General features: G+C 59.4%; 1 protein-coding gene across 3 annotated transcripts; it reads left to right on the top strand.

Annotated features, from left to right (window-relative positions):
* The first annotated feature begins 1,304 nt into the window (after nt 1–1,304).
* RPS6KA4 (ribosomal protein S6 kinase A4) lies at nt 1,305–12,366 on the top strand. Of its 3 annotated transcripts, none has more exons than XM_047071591.1 (17): nt 1,305–1,425; nt 1,544–1,615; nt 2,343–2,561; nt 2,667–2,782; nt 3,325–3,432; nt 3,660–3,740; nt 3,820–3,923; nt 4,016–4,166; nt 6,876–7,040; nt 8,751–8,879; nt 9,058–9,191; nt 9,272–9,365; nt 9,834–10,007; nt 10,090–10,284; nt 10,640–10,799; nt 11,024–11,187; nt 11,460–12,366. In XM_047071591.1, exons 1-17 carry the CDS (start codon nt 1,371–1,373, stop codon nt 11,652–11,654), a joined length of 2,316 nt encoding a protein of 771 aa, XP_046927547.1. In that variant the 5' UTR covers nt 1,305–1,370; the 3' UTR covers nt 11,655–12,366. The 3 variants fall into 3 exon arrangements, with proteins under 3 accessions (XP_046927547.1, XP_046927548.1, XP_046927549.1); XM_047071593.1 differs by having other exon boundaries at nt 1,397–1,425; nt 1,544–1,569; XM_047071592.1 differs by lacking the exon at nt 1,544–1,615.
* The last annotated feature ends 10,524 nt before the right edge of the window (nt 12,367–22,890 follow it).

Raw genomic sequence — 22,890 nt, forward strand, 5'->3', positions numbered from 1 at the left:
CGTAGAATTGCTCTCCTCCCTAGTGAGTTCTCAGCCCAGCGGGATGTCCCCTAGTGCCACGGGCTTTCACGGAGGGACACAAGGGGGGGGGAAGGACGTGGGGTCTCTGACCAGCGCTTCCAGAATGACGCCCAGGAAAGGGGCAATTAGGCTAGATGGCGGGACGTGAGTCAAGGCACCTGGGGCCGCCCAGGGTAGGGTGGGGCTGCTGGCCCAAGGTGAGGCAGCCTGAATGTGGGGGTGGGCAAAGCCGGGAGGGGTGGCCAGGCTGGCCTCCCCGGGATGGTCTGCAGCAGTCTGACTCCTGGGGTTTCCACAGCCCCCTCTTGGGGGTAACTGATGGCCATGCCCTCCACTCAGCCCAAGCTTCAGAGTCCGGTGGGGTGGGTGTGGACACCCTGGTCTCCAGCTGGGCAGAGGAGCTGAAAGCCCCCTCCCACAGGCCTCAGGATGGGAGCTCTGATGGCCATCCGTCCCACCCTGTTGGTGGCTCCTATCGGTTGTCAGGGGGTCTCTGGAGGACAGGCCAGCCGGGGGCCCTGGCTGGGCTGCGAAGGGTGGCTGGGGACTGAGGTGCTTTCACAGGTCGGGTCCGAACGGATGGGGTCAAAATCAGTCACCCCGCTCCACTCCCCGCCCCCCTCTAGGGTCGGGCTTGACCCCAGCGGCCTTTCAGCGCCCCCTGCAGGCGCTCCCCGGGTAGCCGCTGCCCGGGGACAGGGCCCTCAGGGTGTCTGAGCCCCAGGCCCTCCCCTTGCAAAGGCAAGTCCACCCTGTGCGAGAGGTGCTGGGCCGAGGCTGTGCGGGCAGCACCCGCGCGAGGGGAGCCAAGGAGTGAGCGGATGATGGTTTTTCGGCGACCCCTCCCTTTCGCTGGTGGCCGGGAAGCGGACAGATGCCCGGTTGCCCGGGGGGCTGGCTCCCTGGAGGGGAGGGCTCAAAAGCACCTGTGTGCCCCCCCCTCCTTGGGGCACGGGCTCCGGTGCCTCATCACCACCGGCTCCAGCAGGCACCCGGGCGGAGCGTCCACCCGGTAGAGGCTCCGGGTTCTCCCCAGGCCCCCGGGCCCGGCTCCCGGTGCTCCCGGGTCCCCAGAGGGTCGCCCGGGGTCCCAGAGCGCACGGCACCGCCGCCCGCCCCGCGCGCCCGAGGGAGCCGGGCCGCCCCCGTCCGCCCGCCCTCCCGCAGCCCGGCGCTGTCACGTTCCAGCCGCCTGACTCAGGCCGCGCGGGGCGGGGAGCGGGAGGCGGCGCCGGCGCCCGCCTCGGCCCCGGAGGCGGCACCAGGAAGCGCCCGCCCCGGCCGGAGCCGCCATGTAACCGGCGCCGCCCGGAGCAGAGCCGCGCGCGGGCCCCGGCCACCCGCACGCCATGGGGGACGAGGACGAGGACGAGGGCTGCGCCGTGGAGCTGCGGATCACCGAAGGTGGGGCAGGGGTGGCCGCGGAGGGGCCGGTGGTGCGGGGCCCCGGGGGAGGGCCGCCGGGGCTGCGCCGGGGAGGGGTCATGCACTGGCCGCGCTCATTCGCCTGCTGCGCCCGCAGCCAACCTGACCGGGCACGAGGAGAAGGTGAGCGTCGAGAACTTCGAGCTGCTCAAGGTGCTGGGCACGGGAGGTGAGGACCCCCACGGGGCAGGTGTCCCGGGCCTGGCGCCCTGAGCCTCGCGCGCGCGCACCCGCCCGGGCCTGGGCCCGGGCCAGGCCTCCGGCAGTGCCCCCCACCCTTTCCCGGCACAGCCCGCCTTGCCTGCCCCGCCCCGCCCTGCCAGGGTTTGCATGCCCACTCCCAGGGACGTGCCTGCTCCTGGGGCGCTCCACATCGACACCGCCCCTCCCTGCAAGGTCCTCCCGGGGTTCGCCGGCACCCTCCAGGACTTGCAGCCCTCCCAAGTGATTTGCACACCTCCTCCCCGCCCCAGGCGATGTGGCAGCCCGGTCTCCTGCTTTGCTCGCTCCCAGCTTTGCACGCGCCCCGGCCTGGGTTTGCACATCCCTCCCCTGTCCACTCTGCCTTGCACCCCCTGGCGTCTCTGTCTGATCTACGGGTTTGCACATGTCCTGCCCCCACTTTGCCCCGCAGGCCTCCTGGAGCTGCCTGCCTTCCAGCCTGGTTTGCACCTCTCCCTGGTTTTGTGGAGCACCCTCCTGGGCCGCGTACACCCTTTCCTCAGAAGGCTCTGTCAGCTTTTTGCACGCTGGCCTCTCACTCCGGCTCCTTCCCCCAGTTTGCACACCCTCCTGGGTTGGCGTCACACACACACCCCCCCCCCCCCGCCGCCCCCACCAGTCCGCACCACCCTTCTGCTCACGGTCTACCCTCCGCTCGCTCACTGCTCCCACAGCCTACGGGAAGGTGTTCCTGGTGCGCAAAGCCGTCGGGCACGACGCAGGCAAGCTGTATGCTATGAAGGTGCTGCGCAAGGCGGCGCTGGTGCAGCGCGCCAAGACCCAGGAGCACACGCGCACCGAGCGCTCGGTGCTGGAACTGGTGCGCCAGGCGCCCTTCCTGGTTACGCTGCACTACGCCTTCCAGACGGACGCCAAGCTGCACCTCATCCTGGGTAAGGGCGGGCACCTGCCCGCCTTGGAGGCCACCACCGAGGCGGGTTGGGCCGCGCGATCAGGGTTGCTTCCCGACGTCCATTCCACACCCCCCTTCCCCCCAGACTATGTGAACGGAGGCGAGATGTTCACCCACCTGTACCAGCGCCAGCACTTTAAAGAGGCCGAGGTGCGCGTGTACGGGGGCGAGATCGTGCTGGCCCTAGAGCACCTGCACAAGGTGGGTGAGGGCCTGGCCGCCCGGCTGCTGCCGAACGTGGCACCCCCGTGGCAGCCTTGAATCGCTGTGTCTGGGGCTTCCTGGGGGGGACTGGAGCGCCTTTCGCACAGGCCTCCTGGAAGGAAGGCCGTAGCGCTGCCTGGGGAGGGGGTCCCTTCCTCCGGCACCTCCTGGAAGGGGCTTTCCTCTGACGGGGAACCCGGGGCCACCTCCCGGGGCCACGCTTGCAGAACTTCCTCAAATGGGGACCTCAGGCCTTGGCTCCCAAGGCCTTCTTCTCGTAGGCTTTCCTCCCTCTGGGACCTGTTTCCGTGGGGCATCCCTGCGCCGTCCCTGTTCCTTGCTTTGGCGTCTTAAGTGGCCTTTCCCATCCCACGGCCCGGTCCCCGGGCTCACTCCTGCACCGGACACCCCTTCTCTAGGGGGTTGTCCTGATCCCTGAGCTGGGTCTTGGTGCTCGGCCCCGGACACGAGCCGTAGAAGCGGGGGGGGGGGTGGGGGCATCGGGGAGGAAGCCTCAGTGTCCCTCTTGCTCCCACCAGCTGGGTATCATCTACCGAGACCTGAAGCTGGAGAACGTGCTGCTTGACTCCGAGGGCCACATCGTCCTCACAGACTTTGGGCTCAGCAAGGAGTTCCTGACGGAGGAGGTGAGCGCAGGGCCACGTCTCTGCCTACCGCACCCCCACTCGAGCCTTCTCCTTCCTGTCTCCTCCTGCTCCGCACCCGGCTCTGCGTTTCTCGCGGCGCAGAGGCAAACAGATCCAGGTCCTGCCTTCAGGAGGCTCCCTCTGTTCCGACCCTCACAAGTCCAGCGAGTCCTACTCTGAGCCTTGGGGACTGCTGGGTGTCCCAACGGGTCCTCTTGCCCTCCCAGAAAGAACGAACCTTCTCCTTCTGTGGCACCATCGAGTACATGGCCCCCGAAATTATCCGCAGCAAGTCGGGGCACGGCAAGGTGGGTTGGCAGGGGAGCGGGTGGGGAGCGGGGGCGGGGCGAGGCGGGGGTGGCCCTGACCCCGGCTCTGCCCTGGCAGGCTGTGGACTGGTGGAGCCTGGGTATCCTGCTCTTCGAGCTGCTGACGGGGGCCTCGCCCTTCACCCTGGAGGGCGAGAGGAACACGCAGGCGGAGGTGTCCCGGTGAGCGGGGCTGGGCGAGGAGGGTGGCTGAGGGGCCTGGGCAGGGTTGGGGAGGGGGCTCGCTGCCCCTGACGCCCCCCCAATCCTCCCAGACGGATCCTGAAGTGCTCCCCTCCCTTCCCCCCCCGGATCGGGCCCGTGGCACAGGACCTGCTGCAGCGGCTACTTTGCAAAGACCCCAAGAAGCGGCTGGGCGCGGGGCCCCAGGGGGCGCAGGAAGTCAAGAACCACCCCTTCTTCCAGGTGAGGCTCCCGACCCTCCCGCACACCTCCCTGCACACACCCAGACCAGGCTGCTGCCCCGTGTTGGGGGATGGTCTGAGACTAGCTGATTTCACTTGATTTAGAGAAACCTCCGGGGGCCCCTGGGTGGCTCCGTTGGTTGAGCGTCTGGCTTGATTCTGGCCTTGGTCATGACCCCAGGGTCGTGGGATGGAGCCCCACGTCGGGCTCTGTGCTGAGCGTGGAGCCTGCTTAAGATCGTCTCTCTCTCTCTCTCTCTCTCTTTCTCCCTCTGCCCCTCTCCCCCACTTGCATGCTCTCTCTCTCTCTAAAAAAAAGAAGTAGAAAAACCTCCAGAAAAAGAAAGTGGGTTTGTCGTCTCCGTCTCTAGTGAAACTTGGAGGATGGGTCGGGTTCCTGGGGGAAGGAATGTTGGGCTCATTGACGGGCAGGGCTGGCAGGGGCTTGAGCATGGATTCGTCATCAGCCAGGTTCAGAGAAGGGAGGTGACCCGCTCCAGACCGCACGGGAAGTGGGGTCGCGCTGGGAATAGGTCGTGGGTCTCCTGTCGGCCCGAAGCAGAACTAAGAGTCACTCTTTTGGCTTTTAGCATCCTCCCAGGCATTCTGTTCTTTGCTCCTGTACAATCTGTGTGCCTGTAATTCAGAGGGACAGTCGGTCAGTCGCTTGGGTTTTGTTCACCTGGTAAGAGCACACACAGGTTAGAGTGCAGTGCAGAGTGAATCGTGTTTCCTTGCGAGACCTTGCTGGCTCGGGCGCGGTGCGTGGCCGGCATCGTTGCCCAGCAGGACCCTGGAGCGGCGATCACCGGCCGTGTGTTGGCTCTTTGCGTTATGTCATGTAACCTTCAGAACCATTCTGATCATCCCCATCTTCACAGATGAGGAAACCGAGGCTCAGAGAGGTTAAGTAATTTGCCCGAGATCACCCAGCCGGGGGGTGATGGAGCTCAGATCCAAACCCAGGTCTGGGTGATTGGAAGCCCATGCTCTTAACTGCTGTGTTCTGTTTACCGGAGGGGAATCAGATTTGCTACTTGTCTGACATTGCAACAGAAGTACCCATTTATGGGCACTTACCGTGGGCCAGGCACTCAGTTATCCTTGCTGTGAGTGCTATCCTCTTAAATCTTCTCACCAATTACCTGCCTGGAAGGTTCCTTGGAGACGCTTTCTTAGACAGGAATCCAAGTCTCCGTGGTGAAGCTGTCCCTTCGCGGGGGGAAGTGGCTGACGAGCGTCAGTTTCCTTAAGTGAATTCCTCAAGCCCACCCTGAGTACATGCCCCGGGTGCTGGGAGTGGGTTGACCAGTAATCATACTGGAGAGGCGCTAAGGTCTTCGAGGCCTGGGGCTCAGAAGGGGTGGTGGTCCCCTCAGACCCCCTTCTCTCAAGACAGCCTCTTTGGTGGGGCGCCTGGGTGGCTCGGTCGGTTGGGCGTCTGACTTTGGCTCAGATCATGATCTCACGGTTCATGGGTTCGAGCCCCGTGTCGGGCTGTGTGCTGACAGCTCAGAGCCTGGAGCCTGCTTCCGATGCTGTGTCTCCCTCTCTCTCTGCCGGTCCCCCACTCGTGCTCTGTCTCTGAAAAATGAATAAACATTAAAAAAAAAAAAGAGAGATTCTTTGATGAGAGCAATGCTGAGATCCTGGTGCCAGCCCCGGGGCCTTCAAGCCCAAATCAGGCCTCTTGGCTGTGAGTGACAAAAAAGTCGAACCCAGAATGGGGATATCCCTGGAGTAGAGTTTGGCTGCTAAGAACGAAGATTGGCGTGAACAATCTAGATGAGATAGACGTTAATTAATTAATTAATTTATAAAGGTTGGCTTTACCACAGGGCTGCTGTGGTGTTTTGTGAATACAAGCTCCTTTCTTCTTTTTGTAATGCTTCTTCATTCTTAGCCTCCGTCCCCAGGGCTTCCTCGTGGGCCAAAATGGCTGCCAGAGCTCTTGCCATCTAGCCTGTTATCTAGGCAGGAATCAAGAGGACAAAGGAGGAGAAGGGCAAAATGGCACGTGCCAACTAGTCACCCTCCTCTTGAGGTTCTTTCTCTGGATTCCTACCTCGCAATTACTGCTTACAAGTTATGGGTCACCCCCAAGTGCCCCAAAGTTTGCTGCAATACGTTAGTTGTGCCCATTGCTTCCCAGAGTAAAGTTGGGGCTGTGGTACTAAGGAAGACCGGGACGATGGATGGCTGGGCAGGCAATGAGCGGGCTCTGCCACCCTAGCTTAAACATAAAAAGGTATGTTTTAGCTCCCGTAAGTGAAAAGTCCCAAGGAAAAGTGGTCTGACTTCAGGCAAGGCTGCATCCAGGTGCTGGATTTGTGTCATTAAGAATTTCTTTCTTTGTGTCTTGGCTTTTCTGTTCATCATTAGACCCTGAAGGGGTCCCCCCGGCAGTTCCAGGCCCACATGCTCCCCATTCAAGCCCAGTTGGAGAAAGAGATTTGTTTTGCATGTCAATGCTGTTGAAAGTCCCAGAATTGACTAAGTGTGGTGGAGGGGCGATTCTGTGAGGGAAATTGGGATTCTGTTATCAGAGGGAGAGAAACACAAGCCCGGGAGGCAGGAAGGACAACTTTCCACCCAAATGCCAGATAGACCCTTGTCTCACTGAGGAGCTGCCCAGGGAAGGTGGCCTGGAGGGGACCGGGGTTTTCCCTTCCTACCCTTGACCCCCCGATCTCTTATTCCTTTTCTCCAGGGTCTGGATTGGGCTGCGTTGGCTGCCAGGAAAATCCCAGCCCCATTCCGGCCCCAGATCCGCTCGGAGCTGGATGTGGGCAACTTTGCAGAGGAATTTACGCGGCTGGAGCCTGTTTACTCACCCCCTGGCAGCCCCCCGCCTGGGGATCCTCGAATCTTCCAGGTGAGAGCTCACAGAACCACAGGTGCCATGGAGACAGGACCTCGCTGCCAGCCTTGGCCCTGGCTGACTCATGGCCCTGCATAGGCCCTGTGTTCTGATCAGGACTCAGCGTCTCCCCCAGACCCTCTCCACTGGTGGGGCGCCCGGAGTCGTCAGTCCTACGGACTGCCGTGGCGGGACACGTCTTTGAATCTCGTGGTGTATCTTGAAATTTCATGTTAACTTCCCTTCTACTCCACACATCTCTTTACTGTTCTCTAAAAGCATCGTTTTAACTATTCAGTTGCTTAAGTGGACAACTAGAAAGAGATTCCACGTTTATACTGTGGCTTTGCATGTTCCTTTGGCAAACCGTATCACATTTGTGGAAGCGCAGGTCCCCTCCACTCAAGTTTAGAAGCTGAGGCCTGTTGGACAAGTCCAGACTTCCTTGCTCGGCATTCAAGGCCCCGTATGACGTCATTCTTGCTCAGCGCTCTAGCCTCAGTGCTCACTGTGGTCCCACTTGGTGTTCCAGCACCTACGACGAACACGCCTCTGTGCCTTTGCACATGCAGTTCCCTCCACCTGGAGTACCTTCCCCACCGTTGCCCACCTGGCAGGCTCCTAGTCATCTTCCAAGCTTCCCACTCCTGTTTCAAGCCGTGCTGCTCCTGTGTGAATTCTTCCCCACTCCCCTAGTCCCGGGCTGCCCTTTCCTTGTGCATCGGTTCTCTGTAGCTGGCACCTCCTCTGAGCAGTGTGTCAGGTTGTATCCTAACTGCCTTCCTGAGACCGCTTCCCTTGGTCTGGAAACTCCCAGAAGGCAGGGACTGACTGTGTTTAATTTCTGTGTCCCTTTGCCCAGTGTGGGGGCCTGGCCTGTAGGACACGGTCCGTAAATATGAAGGAAGAATAGGCCAATGTGAACCGTAGGTGGATCAGTCCCCTCTGTGAGCCCTCTCCCGAGTGATGGCTTTGCTAGAACCATCCATCCGTTGTCTCACGGTTCTCATGAGACAGTTCTTTCTGGTGAATCAGCGGTTACTTTCATTCACCCATTTCACGATTCAAAAATATGTATTGAGTGCCTACAATGTGCCAGGCACTGATCCGGGGCACCCGGGGACTGATCAATGAACCAAACAGAAAAGCCTAGAGCCTGCATTCTCGTGCACAGTGGGGCTGTGTGTTTAGCAGAAAACAATACATCATCAAAATGACCCTTAAGAAACCCTTGAATTGCCTCTTTGTATTTCCTCAGTGGCCCCTCCCCTTGCAGGCGGGGGGGGGGGGGCAATGTTTGGTTTGAGATGAAGGAATAATGACTTTTTTGTATTCAGTGGGTAGGTTTGAATTCTCATAAGCTAAGTGTGTGTGATGCCAGGCCATGCCCCTTTTATGCGTTGGGTCTGTCGTTGTCTGGGTCACTACATTGTGCCAGATGATGGCCTTGGCGCTTAGCACTTGGCGGTCACTGTGATGGGAAGGGCGGAGTTTCAGATTCCTGCGGGATGCGGACCCATGTGATCATGGAACAAGCTGGAATAACATGTCAACACATCCTATGTGCACCAGGGATGCCAAAGGAACGTCCTCCACTACCTACTATGGTCCAGGGTCTTACCTCTGCCTGCCCTGCCCCTCACCCAGGCTGGGTCTTCCTAGGACTCCATTTGTGCCTCCAGCCCCGATACCCACCAGCCTCTGACACAAACCCCACCCCTGCAGGGATACTCCTTCGTGGCGCCCTCCATCCTGTTTGACCATAACAACGCGGTGATGACAGATGTGCTGGAAGCATCTGGCGCTGGAGACCGGCCCGGCCGGGCAGCGGTGGCCAGGAGCGCCATGATGCAGGTGGGTTGGGCCGGGGGGGGGGGGGGGGAGTTGATTCTGGGGAGTCTGGGCTCAGGGACTCCAGACCTGGCTTCACCAGGTGTGCCCACGGTGAGGTTTGGAGCCTCTCCGAGGTGGCATGTGAACGTGGCCGCGAGGCTCCCGGGTGCGACCTCTGACGCGCCTCCTTCGCCGCCAGGACTCGCCCTTCTTCCAGCAGTACGAGCTAGACCTGCGGGAGCCCGCGCTGGGCCAAGGCAGCTTCTCCGTGTGTCGCCGCTGCCGCCAGCGCCAGAGCGGCCAGGAGTTCGCGGTCAAGATCCTCAGCCGCAGGTGGGCGGGCCTGGGTGGGCGGGGCCGGGAGGGCGGGGCCGGAGGTCGGCCTGTACTGACCCCGCCTGCCTCGCCCCCAGGCTGGAGGCGAACACGCAGCGAGAAGTGGCGGCCCTGCGGCTTTGCCAGTCGCACCCCAATGTGGTGAAATTGCATGATGTGCATCACGACCAGGTGACGCTTTCTTGGGCTGGGGCGCAACGCAGGGACTCCGGAGACTGCCCTTGGAGGGCGGGAGACGGGGTGGGGGTGGGGGTGGCGGGCGGGGAGGGCAGGAGGAGGAGCCTGAGGACTGGGTGCGGGGGCCTTGAGGGGTACGGCAGGCCAGGGAGGTGGTATCGGAGGGTAGTAGGGCCGGAGGAAGATCGGAGCGTCGGAAGGCGGAGCTGAGGATGGCCAAGGGAACTGAATTTGAGGCCGACGTGGAGGGGGCTAGGATTTAAGGTGGCAAAGGGGCGGAGGCCCGGGAGGCTGACTTGGGGCCTACGGGTTGTTTTGGGGGTGATGGTAGTTCCTCGCTCGAATAGGGGCGGGGCCTGAGGCTAGGGGCGGGGCCCGGCCAGTGGGTGGGGCCTGGCCGGAGACCGAAGGTTCCCAGCGGACCCGGATGGTGACCTAGGCCCGCCGCTCCCCGCCCCGCAGCTGCACACGTACCTGGTTCTGGAGCTGCTGCGGGGCGGGGAGCTGCTGGAGCACATTCGCAAGAAGAGGCACTTCAGCGAGTCCGAAGCGAGCCAGATCCTGCGCAGCCTCGTGTCGGCCGTGAGCTTCATGCACGAGGAGGCCGGCGTGGTGCACCGCGACCTCAAGCCGGAGGTGGGCGCGGGGCTGGGGGAGCCGGGGAGGGCCGAGGCGCGGAGGGCTTAGTCCCTAACAGGCCGCCCCGCCGCCCTCACAGAACATCCTGTACGCCGACGACACGCCCGGAGCCCCGGTGAAGATCATCGACTTTGGGTTCGCGCGGCTGCGTCCGCAGAGCCCCGCGGGGCCCATGCAGACGCCCTGCTTCACGCTGCAGTACGCAGCCCCCGAGCTGTTGGCGCAGCAGGGTTACGATGAGTCCTGCGACCTCTGGAGCCTCGGCGTCATTCTGGTATGAGACGGGGTCCCCAGGAGGGTTCAGGGTGCCCCGAGCCTGGGGTCCGAGGGCTTCTCGAGGCGGGCCAACAGGGACGCCCCCGAGGCGGAGGACAGGGGTCGTCATGGTGGGGGTGGCAGCGTTTGCTCGGAGGCTGGGTTTAGAGGGCCTCCTCATACACAGGCAGGGTTGCTCCGGTGCTGAGGTCAGGGCATCCCAAGTATTAGGGGTTGGAGGTCAGGGTTCATCCTCAGGAGTTACCCTCATGGAGAGGGTGAATGGTTCTGTGGGTGGGTGGGCTGAGTCGGCCTCCTGGCCTGTCTCGGCCCTGCAGCCCGGACCGGTCTCACTTTTCCCTCCACCTCCCCAGTACATGATGCTGTCGGGGCAGGTCCCCTTCCAGGGGGCTTCAGGCCAGGGCGGGCAGAGCCAGGCGGCAGAGATCATGTGCAAGATCCGCGAGGGGCGCTTCTCCCTTGACGGGGAGGCCTGGCAGGGCGTGTCTGAAGAAGCTAAGGAGCTGGTCCGAGGTGCGGAGCCGGTGGGGGTGGGGGCAAGGTCACAGATCATGGCTGGGGAGGCGGCGGCCGTGGGGTCTCGATGGGTTAAGTGTTTGGTCTGGGGAACTGGGCCGGGAGGAGAGTGGGGCTCTTGGGAGGTCTCTGGGGCGCAGCCTCCACACACACACACACACACACACACACACACACACACACACACACTCGGCCCCTCCTCGACACTTCCCTGCCTCCAGGGCTCCTGACGGTGGACCCCGCCAAGCGGTTGAAGCTCGAGGGGCTGCGGGGTAGCACGTGGCTGCAGGACGGCAGCGCGCGCTCCTCGCCCCCACTCCGGACGCCCGACGTGCTGGAATCCTCGGGTCCGGCTGTGCGCTCCGGGCTCAACGCCACCTTCATGGTGAGGGGCGGGGCCTGTGGGCGGTGGGCGGGCGGGGCCTGGAGAGGCGGGGCCTCCGAGCCCCGAGAGGTGAGGCGCGCCGAGTACTGACCTCCCTCCCCTGGTGGTCGGTGGGCGCCTTGACCTTTGGGAGAGGCTGCGGCCGGCCACCTGATGGCCGTGATCCGGTGGGATGGGAGGGAGGGGCTGGGTTGGGGGCCGAAACTCGTTTCTAGAAGTCGAGGGGCCCGGCAGGTGGTGGGGGATGGGGGACTCACCCGCTTTTCTGCCAGGCCTTCAACCGGGGCAAACGCGAGGGCTTCTTCCTGAAGAGCGTGGAGAACGCGCCCCTGGCCAAGCGGCGGAAACAGAAGCTGCGGAGTGCCGCCACCTCCCGCCGCGTCTCCCCCGCGCCCGCCGCCCCGGGCAGGGCCCCCGCCGCCAAAGGAGCCCCCAGACGAGCCAACGGCCCCCTGCCCCCCTCCTAGCCCCACCCCCCCACCCCGTAACCTCCCTTCCCCCACAGGGGCTGTGACCTGGGAGCCTCCCGTATCGGCTCCGCCCCATCCCCAGGGATTGCCTTTCCCTCCCCTTCCCCCCCCCACCCCACTCCCAGACAGAGCAGAAGTATTTTTATAAGCAGAGAATTTTTTATGTCTTACCAGATAGAGTTCGAGATGCAGGGAGGGAGGGGCCTCTGCCAAGACAGCGCCTCATCTGGCTGAAGTCACTTCTCCCCCAGGGGGCTGTTCCTGCAGGGAAGGGCTCCTCCCGCATTTCTACGCACTGAGTTGCCTGCCGCAGGGAGAAACTGGGACCTCTCCCCTGCCCTCCCCTGAGGCCCTGCTCTTGGGAGGGGGCGCCCCTCTCGCTGTCACTTTATGGACTGTCTGTGCAATCATGTCCACCAAAGACCTGTGTTGGGGAGGGGGGTTCAAGGAGAGGTCCTGGGGGACCCCTGAAGCATTTCTGCCTCACTTTATGTCACCCGCTTCTCCCCTATTGGGGCTAAGTTAGGAGGTAGGCAACCCCTAGAAGGGGAGGCCCCTTCTCACCCCCCCCCACCCCCCTTGGCACAGCTGCCCCTGGCTGGGGGCAGGGCCTTGAGGGTCTGGGCTGGGCATCTGCAGTCACTGCCTCAGCCCATCCAGGCTGTGCCTTTGACTTTAAAATAAAAGTCCATCCAGTGCTGTGTGGGAAGTCTGTGTGTGCGTGGAGGGTGTGTGGGGCAAACGTTTCCAGCCAGTGGGGCCTGGGGCCCCAGAGAGGAGGGACAGGGCAGACCCTTTGTCCATACCCTCTGTCCTTGACTTTTGAACCCAGCAGCAGGAGGGCCAAACAATCCTCTTGGCTGCATATTTGGACAGCTCTGCCATGGATCACTTAGGATTCTCTTGGGTCTAGTAGTGGAAAACCCAACTTGAACTTAACTTCAGAGTGGGATTTTTTTGGGCCCTTGTAACCACACGGTGCAGCGGCGGCTTCAGGCAAGGTCTGATCTGGACACAAACTCATGGCCGGGACCCAGTTTCCCAGACTCAATTTTTTTACTCCGATTTCTTGGTGTGGCGGCCTGGAGCATTTTCCTTTTGGCCCCAGGATGGGTGCCGGGTGCTCCAGGGGCAACAGACTGAAATGTGATAGAGAGTGTTTTAGCTTTCCCTGTGGAAATCCCAAGAAGAACTCCCATCGGATGCACTTAGGTCACGTGTCCTCCGTGGACCAGTCACCGTGGCCAGGGATACAGGGTGCTGCTTGCCTTAGATCTGGATCTTGGACTCCCCTCTGGAAGCTCATTGGGTGGAGAGCCAGAGAGGGGGTGGGTCCTTAGAGGTCCGATGGACAGAGCTTGGTGCCTGTCAGAGAGGGAGTGAGTCCTTGAGGCCATCAGCGTGGCACCTCCCTCCAGCAGAGCAGGAGACCCCCCCCCCCCCCTCGCTGTGTGATCCCTGCTAGGTGGTTGTGGCCATAGGGCAGTGGTGGCCCCAGCATCTTTGGGTGCCCTAGGTCAGGGCTACTCATCTGCACAGTGCAGAGAGCCCTGCCCCAGGGTTGCCTGGACGTTACCACTCTAGATGCCTCCAGGCCATCTCCCCATATTACCCTGTGGGGTCATCTCATGGTGGACCGTCCCTTCCCATTCTGAGGTTTGCCTCTTACAGGGGGAGGTACCCAGGAGATAGGAACCCGGAGATGCTGAAGTCGGGGCAAAGCCAGGTGGTCCCGGGGGCAGGTGGGGCCCCGTGAGTGTGGATCGAGCGCAGTTGGGTGGCGTGGGGACATCCGACTGTCCCATCCTGTAGGTCTGAGAGGAGGGAAGGGCCCAGGAGAAGGTCCCCAGGACCTGACCCAGTCACATGACTGTTAAGAGCAGCAAAAGAACAGATGTGACATTGTGGTCACTTACGAACAGTTCACTGAGTTTTACGGACGTGTTCAATGTGCAGGGACGGTCCTGAACACTCTTCATGGATTATCTTCATTATGTCCTAGATTCCTCACAACTGGGTTATGAGAAAGGCATCACCTTCATTTAAGAGGTGACAAAAGCGAGCCTCAGTGAAGGTCAGCTCAAGGTCACTCAGGTAGATGTGCATTCCGTCCCGGTGGAAGGATTCCAGGATTCCTTCGACCCCAGGAGTTCCACTGTGAACGCGGGCTTTAATTTTACCCCAGTGCTGGATGTTTCCGTTGTTGAATGCTTTTTTTGGAATGTTTTATTGTTTATTTTTTGAGAGAGAGTACGAGTGGGGGAGGTGGAGAGAGAAAGGGGACAGAGGGTCCAAAGTAGATCCTCTGTGACATCAGCACAGGGCCTCACGTGGGGCTCGAACCCGTGAACCATGAGGATCCTGACCCGAGCAGAAGTTGGGAGCTCGACCCAGCTGGAGCCACCCAGGCGCCTCGAAAACTTTGTTTCCATCACAAATGATGTAGAGACGAACACGTCTGTACACAAATCTGTGCATTTAAAAATAGCTTTATTGAGGTATAATTCAGATCGCGTATTATTCACCCATTGACGAGTACAGTTCAGTGATTTTTAGCATACTCAGAGTTGTGCAGCCGTGACAGGAGTCTGATTTGAGAACACTTTTCACCCATAGGAAACTCTACCCATTGGCAGTCACGCCCCATTTCCCCTCAACCCTCCAGCCCAAGACAGCCCCGCGTCTAAGCCCCGTCTCTATAGGTTTGCGACATATTTTGATACACATTTTGAAACATACTTTCAAATAACCATAAATATTGTACTGGCACTACGCACTGAGCATTATTTAGAAATCTTTGCTAATTTCATGGCTGAGAATCATCTTCAGTGTCCTTCCCCTTTTATCCTCTGTAACTCACCCTAAGAAAGAGGTCTTCTTGGCCTCTTTTCTTGGGTGAAGGAACCAGGGTTCAGAGGATGGGGGTAACCCCAAAGGGGGAAGCCTGGTGGGGGCTGGAAAGGGCTGGGGCTCAGAGGAATGAGCCGGCTTTGATCTGAATTCTGCCTCTGCCCTGTGTGGTCGGGCGGTCTGCAGGGGAGACAGATGTGACTTGAGTTGTCGCCTGGGCAGGGGGTGAACCAGCAGAGTGGGCTGGGGGTGGCGGGGTGGTGACCATAAGCAGGGAGGTCGGGAGGCCAGAGGCAGGTTATCAGAACCTGCGGTCGTCTGGCAGCCTGCTTTGACACCTTGACTTTGGCCTCTGACCAGACCAGCCTTAATGTGGATGCCGAATGAGAAGAGCAGAGGGGCTCATCCTTCTGGGCCTCTATTCTCCTTTCTTCTTCTTCTTTTTTTTTTTTTGGTGAAGATTTTATTTCTTAAGTCATGTCTACACCCAACATGGGGCTCGAACCCACAACCCCGAGATCAAGAGTCGCACTCCCGCGGACTGAGCCAGCCAGGCACCCCCTCTATTCCACTCTTAAAATGGCCTCCAGAGCAGACTCGGGCTCCTGGCTCTATTAATGTGCTCATATCTCTGAGAGCCCCATAAGCATTCATTTCCCTTCACGTCACTATTAACGAACTACTGTTTAAAAAAATATGTTTAATGTTTTATTTATATCTGAGAGAGAGAGCGAGAGATCACAAGCTGGGGAGGGGCAGAGAGAGAGCAGAGCGGGAGACACAGAATCCGAAGCAGGCTCCGGGGTCGGAGCCATCAGCACAGAGCCCGACGCGGGGCTCGAACCCACAAGCAGCGAGATCATGACCTGAGACGAAGTTGGACAGTTGGACGCTCAAACAACTGAGTCACCCAAGCGTCCCTTCACGAACTACTGTCGAAACTGAAGTCAGGGTTCCAGTGTCTCATCAGTGCCCCGTGTTTGACTCTGGGCAAGTTGGCCCTCCTTAACGTTCCCCGGGGCTCTCAACAAGAATATTCCACAGTAATGGGAGGAGGGATTGCAAACGGACTGCCTGTGCCTGTGCCTGTGCCTGTGCCTAGAGACTTGTTTTTTTTTTTTAGGGGGGCCAGCACATGTTTTAAAATGAGAAAATGCAGGGGCACCTGGGTGGCTCAGTCGGTTAAGCATCCGACTCTTGGTTTCAGCTCAGGTCATAATCTCACGGTTGGTGGGATCGAGCCCCGCATCCGGCTCTGTGCTGGCAGCACGGAGCCTGCTTGGGATTCTGTCTCTCTGCCCTTCCTCCTCCCGCCCCACTCCCCGCGCGCTTGTACGTGTGCTCTCTCTGTCTCAAAATAAATAAACAGTAAAAAAGAACCTAAAGAAATAAAATGAGGAAATGCACACGCAAGTCCGGATGTTTGACTTTTATTGATAAACGTTGGAAGGGCCGGCAGCCCTGGGGAGGTTTTCCCCCATGGTCCGATCGGCCGTGCAGAGTCACGTGGTTCCCATAGAGACCGGCTCCCCAGTGCTCACACCAGCTCTGTCCCTCATTTCTCCCCCCGGCTGACTCCTGATCTCAGCTCAGGTCTTGATCTGAGGGTCGTGAGTTCGAGCCTCATGTTGGGCTCTGTGCTGGGCGCGGAGCCTCCTTTGAAAAAAAAAAAAAATTCACCTTCATTGAATGTTAACTTTAGAAACAAAATCAGAAAATACTAAAAGGAAAACATGAAACACCATTGGTGGCATTAGTCACCAGATGGTCCTCAGATTTTCTTTCTTTTGTTATATTACTTTTTTTAAGATTTTATTTTATTTTATTTTGTAATGTTTATTCATTTTTGGGGGCAGAGAGAGAGAGAGAGAGAGAAAGAGCGAGGGAGGGGCAAAGAGAGAGGGAGACACAGAATCCAAAGCAGGCTCCGATCTGTCAGCACAGAGCCCGACGCGGGGCTCGAACTCACGGACCGCGAGATCGTGACCTGAGCCGAAGTCGGACGCTCAACCGACTGAGCCACCCAGGCGCCCCAAAGATTTTATTTTTAAGTAAAGTTCATGTATTTATTTCGAGGGAGAGAGAAAGAGAGAGAATGCATGCTTGCGCAGATGGGAGGGACAGAGAGAGAGGGAGAGAGAGAATCCCAAGCAGGCTCTGAGCCCTCAGCGCAGGGCCCAGCTCGGGGCTCGACCTCACAAACTGTGAGATCACGACCTGAGCCGAAGTCGAACCCTTAACCGACTGAGCCACCCAGGCGCCCCTTTTCCAATTATTATTTTTAAAAATGTGTTTATTTTATTTTATTTTATTTTATTTTTTTTTTTTGAGAGAGAGAGAACGTGCTTGTGCGCATGTGCGAGCGGGGGAGGGGCAGAGAGCGAGGAAGAGAGAGAACCTCAAGCGGGCTCCATGCCCGGTGTCGAGGCTGACGCGGGGCCCGATCTTCCGGCCCTGAGATCATGACCTGAGCCGAATCAAGAGTTGGGTACGCTTCACCGCCTGAGCCACCCAGGGGCCCCTAATTTCTTGCCATTTTAAGAAGTGTTGCCGCGAACATCCTCTTGCCTCTATCTTTGCTCACCGGTCCAACTCTTTCCTTAGGGTACATTTCTCCTGGGTGAGTTCTCTGGCTAAAGGACGTGCTCACGCATGCACATTTTAAAGGCGTTCGGTGTCTGTGATCATGCTGCCCTTCCAAAAGGTCCCATCATTTTATATGACTTACAGCAGCGTGGGGCGGGGCGGGGGGGATCCAAGACGCGCTGTCCCCTTCAAAACACAACGATGCATCTCAGCAGCCCAGTGTGTCCTTGCCTGGGCGGCCTCGTTTCTCTTGGCAGAGGTCCTGGAGGTGGCGAAGGGGCCCCTCTTTCTCCTGCCCCGGTGTCTGGCTGGACTGTGATGCGGGGGTTGGGGGGGGGCATGTGGCCCGTGAGCAGGTGAGGGGAAACCGCTTCCTCTCTCCCCTCTATGCCAGGGTGGGTTGGGGGGGGTGGTCTGTGTGGAGAAGGTAGAAGGTGAGCCCCATGGAGTCCGCAGGGAGTTGGCCCGCAGCGAGGGCAGGTGAGGCACCCGTGGGAACCCTTGGGCGCCAAGTGGCCTTGTCACCGTGACAACCCAGCGGGGCCTGGGTCTGCAATCCTCGCGGGGGGAGTGGGGAGAGGGCGGTGCCCAGCTGGCAGAGCCGGAGGGTGCCGACAAGGTGCCCGGCACACCGTGAGCTCCCCGCAAATGCAGCTCACGTAGGAAAAAAATAAAATAAAATAAAATAAAATAAAATAAAATAAAATAAAATAAATCAAGAGAACCCATGGAAAAATCAAAATGGGCTCAGGCATGCCATCGACAGAGACCCACGTCCAGGCGGGACCTCGGGAGTGCTCTTCCCACCGCTAGGTCTCCCCAACTCCCTGCCTGGCAGGCCCTCCCTGCCTCCAGGATGGTGTTGTCACCTCCCTGCGGGAGTCGGGGGTAAGAGCCTGGCAGCGAATACTTTATTGTTCTGGGGTCTCCCCCTGCCCCCACGAGGGAGGACCAGGGTCCTGGCTGAGCCTTACTGACCACGGGGATCTGTGGGATTCAGACGGGGCCAGGAGGGACGGACTCTGGGCCCCGGCTGGGGCCAGGCACGTCTGGAGTTGTAGAGAAGAGCTAGGGGACCCAGCGGGGTCTCGGAGCTCAGCCTCCGGGAGCCTTCCTCCTCCACGTCTCGGCTGGGTCACCACCGGCAAATCACTGAGCCTCTCTGTGCCTCAGTAACCTTATCCACGAAACGGGGAGAATGCTACTTGCGACCTCGTGGGGTCGGCTGAGGGCTGGATGGAGTGACGCATGCGGGGCACTAGGCACGCCTGCCGGGCGTCACTAAGTGCTGGTGACAGTGCAGAGTGGCGGTTGAGGAGGGGGCAGAGGGTGGCGGGGCCTCTGAGGGGGAGGCAGGAGGCCGCTGCCCTCTAACTGGGCAGACCCTGGCTGGCTCCCTCGTGATGGCGCGTGCCCGCCCGCGGGCGCTGGTCTTGTACCACATCTTTGGGGAAAGGGGACCCTGGCTTCTTCCTTGCTTCGAGGGTGCACGGAGCCCAGACAACTCTTCCTTCCAGATTTCCGCAAAGCTCACAGGTACAGACTTTTCCGCAGGCGGAGCGAGGAGACTGACCTCCGGAAGGCGCGCCAACCCACGGTCACAGGGCTGCAGGACGGCAGGGCCGGGTGTCCCCACGCTCCCAGCTTGAGTTTTCCTCCCCGTGGGGCCATGCTTTCTGTAATCGGAATTTTCCACAGGGACCCAGATCCAATAGTTATGGTAGGAGCTTTCGGGAGCCAGAGATTCGGGTCTACGGGGGGAGGGGAGGGAGGGAGGGTATTTGTTGGAGTGAGGGGTGTCTGCTGTGCTTCCTCCCCCCATACCCAGATCCCCCCCCCCCTCCCGGCATGGTCCCTTCCGGCCCAGCTGGGCCTGCTTGCGGACAGACGTCTCCGTAAACCTGCGGCGACAAGGCAGACTGCTGGGGGAACACCGGACAGGACAGGACAGGACAGGGGCGGGGAGAACCCAAGCGGGCACTGACAGGTCAGCAGGGGGGAGACCTTTCTCCCTGGAGGGGCACTCCCAGGCAGGGCCTCCCCTGCCTGCCTCTCCCCTGGCTGAGGCCGGGAGGCTCACAACGGAGGATTCTTGTCTGAGGGAGCCAGGTCCGGAAGAAGTGCCTTTAGTCGCCTGTGGAAAGAGGAAGCACCTTCTGGAGACTTCCCTCAACAGCAGCAAGAATGATAATGATGTTGGGGCGCCTGGGTGGCTCAGTCGGCTGGGGTCGTGATCGCGCGGTCCGTGAGTTCGAGCCCCGCGTCGGGCTGTGTGCTGACAGCTCAGAGCCCGGAGCCCGCTTCCGATTCTGTGTCTCCCTCTCTCTCCGCCCCTCCCCTGCTCACACTCCGTGTCTCTTTTTCTCTCTCAAAAATAAACGTGAGAAAAAAAATGATAAGGATGTTGAACCCGTTTATTTAGAACCCATTTGTCACGCACCAGGCAGACCCATGTCAATGCCGTTATCGGAGCTGCTGTCGCTGGATAAAATCAGCAGTTGCTTAATGCTGTTGGGCACTTGCCCTGCCTGGGCCAGGAGCCAGGCGCTGGGCCAAGCCCTGTCTAGGGATGATTTCACTTCATGAATAGCTTCTACATTGTTATTGTCCGTTGTCGTTCCATTTTATGGATGAGGAAAATGAGGGTCAGCGATGTAAATTGTCCAGGGTCACACAGCGGCATCCAGGAATGCCAGCCTTAGGACCCAGGTCTCTGGGGTCTAGACCCCGGGCTCTCCATCACCACCACCTTATCTCCTACCCTGAAGACATCTCCCCCCAACAGGGGCGTGTTTTTGTTTGCTTCTTCTGTTAAGTGTTAGCTTTCTTGGCCCCCGAGGGTCTGGAGCTCGCCTCGACCTGCGCAGGAGCCCGAAGCACCAGAAATGCCACCTCTGGGCTTTCTTTACGGGAGGCGGACAGACGTGCCAGCGGCCTTTTTATGAAATCGAGCCTGTCAGTCATCACGTGGTCTTGGGGTGTCGTCCCTCCTCTTAGCTCGGCTCTCCATTCCGACCCCCGGCGGGAAGATTCTGATCCCGAAAGACAAACCACAGGGTTACAGAGGGAATTGTCCCAAGGAGAAAAGCAAACCGAAAGATGGATGAGGAGGAATAAGCCCTGAAACTCGGGAGACAAAGACCCGGAGGTCCCAGGAGACCACCAGCTGAGGATTAGTCAACGGGCTGCTGTTTTAAATACCACTTAGCAGTGGAGTCTGATAGTGGGCTTGTTGCGGCGAATATCGCATCTCAGATGGAGAAAGGGCTGAGAACACCTGACACTCTGCCTCTCCACCACCGGCCCCCGCCGTGATCATTGTTTATATGCTTGTGTCATTTGTGTCCCCTCCCTCCCCCGCCAAGAAACATTCCTTAGCTTTCAGAAAGGGCTCGAAATGCAAGCAAAAGCTATGCGGGGAGGAGGGGGGGGTAGTTTCTGGGAAAGCTCTTCAAAGGAGGCTGACTCCGCAGGGAGGCATGTCCTTTACCCCTTTGCACGCTCTGCTGCCTGGAATGCGGATGCGATGTCTGGAGCTAAAGTAACCGTTTTGGCATCATGAGGTGACTTCAAGGACGGAAGCCTCATGTTAATGGTGGCGGAGAGCAGGCTAGAGGAGCCTGGGTCGTCGGTGGCGGTGGAGCTGCCGTGTTCACCCTGGACTGGACTTCTTTGTACGTGAGAGGAAAACTTAACCTCGATCTTATTCTAGCCACTGTTCTTTTGGTTCTCTGGGACTCGTAATCAGGCGCAGTTCTTAACTGACGCCAAAGGCGTTGAGCACGGCTGGCGCAGCCTTCCCGCCTCTGTTCCCGAGTAAAGAAGAGCTTGATGTGGATGTCGTAGGGTGTCCCTAGGTGTCCGTGAAGGGAGGCAGAGTCTGCTGTTTGCAGGCTGAGGGCCTCGTGTTGGCCTGGTCCTTTTTGCAGGGCTGGACACACGCGGTGGTTTCCTCTCTTAGGACTGGAGGCCGAGGGTAAAGATGCTTGGCGCAGAGGTGCCGGGGAGAGGAAGGGCGGAGGGAAGAGAGCGCCGTGAGGCTGGGGCTTGTGACCTGCTTCCATGAGAGGTAGTGAGCCTCCGGGTGAGAGGTTGTGAGCCTCCGGGTGACACAGGACAGCACAGTCATGGGGTGGGCCCAGCACCTTGCATTTCTGCCCCCACCCCAGCCTAATCCTGATTGGGGAGGATCGGCAGGCGGGGAGCACCAGGGGTGGCCCTGATGGCTAGGGCGGGTGGGTGGGGGGTGCGCTCCGGGGTCGAGGCAGGGGGGAGATGGGGTGTAGGATAAGGGGTGGGAGTGGGGGGCTGCTTTCCTGGAGGGCCGGCCGGCAGAGGCAGGCGACACAGATGAGACAAGGCCAGGGCGGAAGACAGGTCTGGGCTTGTACCTGAGCACGCGTGAAACACCCAGGGGTGCTGCGGTGGCCCCCGAGGCCCTGTGGGTGCGCAGCTGGGCTCTAAGAAGCCTGGCAATTTAAACGTGGATGTGGAGAGACCTCATCTGTAGCCCCAGGCAGCTGAGCGACCTTTTTTGAAAGAACAGAAACTTCTACCTCTGTCTAAACACCTCTGTCCGCAGCTATCCACCCCAAGACTTCGTTCTCGGAAACATCCCTTTGCCAATCGATGCCTGTAATAAAGATCGGAAACGTGAAACAAGGATTGAAAGCGTTACAACGGCTACATCTCTGCAGTTTGTTATTTTATTTTGTTTTATTTTATTTTATTAAAAAATTTTTTTAACGTTTATTTATTATTGAAGGACAGAGAGAGACAGAGTGTGAGCAGGGGAGGGGCAGAGAGAGAGAGAGGGAGACACAGAATCCGAAGCAGGCTCCAGGCTCCGAGCTGTCAGCACAGAGCCCGATGCGGGGCTCGAACTCCGGAACCGCGAGATCGTGACCTGAGCCGAAGTCGGATGCTCAACCGACAGAGCCACCCAGGCACCCCTCCAATTCATGTTGGGATGTTGCAGGGGGCTGGCGCTTTTCATTTTCCAGTCTTCAGTGGGTGCTGCTGGAGGGTCTTTCCCAGGGGGCAGGGCTAAGATGGGAAGGTGGGCTTCCCTGGAGAAGGAGAAGGAATATTGGTGGGTGGCCATGAAGCCTGGGGCTCTGTGCCTCACGGGTCTTGCTGGAGCAAGGGGGTGAAGGAAAGGGGTGGGGGGGGGAGGAGACGGAGGCTTGGCTACTTCACAGAGCAGGTCTGGGTTTTGGCTCAGAGGCCTCTGAAATTCCGTGCCACTGCCGAGAGCCCAGGTTTGCGGGAACAGGCTAGCTCCCTGTGGCTCCCAGCAGGAGGTGGGAACCAGTGTCCCTAAATGAGCATTTTGTAAATTGCATTCCTTGGAGCTCAAGGTATTTACAAGGCATAATAGCTGCTTTGTAGCTTCTCTGCTGCCTCTCGGAAGGTCAGAAGGCCCATTTGTATGTTAAAGGCTCTGAGAAGTCCTGCAGCACCATGCCTGTTTGACTCAGCCTTTCCCACTGCACGCCCTCGAGCACCTGTGGGGGTCACCAGGATTCTCTGGAACGCGGTTTGGGAAACGCTATCGGATGCTGCGTACTCTGAGCCAGGCCATTCTCTGGGAGACGGGCCAGACTTGTTACGGGAGATGATTTATGAGCTGGAGAGCCAATTCATTAATCTGCAGGGAAGCCATATCTGCCTGCCGAATCGATCCATGATCCATCGGTGGCGGGAATTTGCCAGAGGCGGTCCCTCCCAGCGGGGAGTTAAATGTGGAGGCCAGCAGTGGCTTAGAAGTTGACTGAGGAAGCCCAAGGAGGAGAAA

This window comes from Lynx rufus, unplaced genomic scaffold (genome assembly GCF_022079265.1).
Source record: "Lynx rufus isolate CCGP_SWC_20201006 ecotype Redwood Valley unplaced genomic scaffold, mLynRuf1.p SCAF_9, whole genome shotgun sequence".
NCBI classification, from domain to species: domain Eukaryota; kingdom Metazoa; phylum Chordata; class Mammalia; order Carnivora; family Felidae; genus Lynx; species Lynx rufus.

Bases quoted from the DNA above. Each gene is read 5' to 3' on its own strand.
- RPS6KA4 (XM_047071591.1), top strand. From the start codon at position 1,371: ATGGGGGACGAGGACGAGGACGAGGGCTGCGCCGTGGAGCTGCGGATC. The intron at 3,741-3,819 runs GTGGGTTGGCAG...CTGCCCTGGCAG, and splicing joins GCAAGTCGGGGCACGGCAAG to GCTGTGGACTGGTGGAGCCT. The intron at 10,800-11,023 runs GTGCGGAGCCGG...CCCTGCCTCCAG, and splicing joins AGCTAAGGAGCTGGTCCGAG to GGCTCCTGACGGTGGACCCC.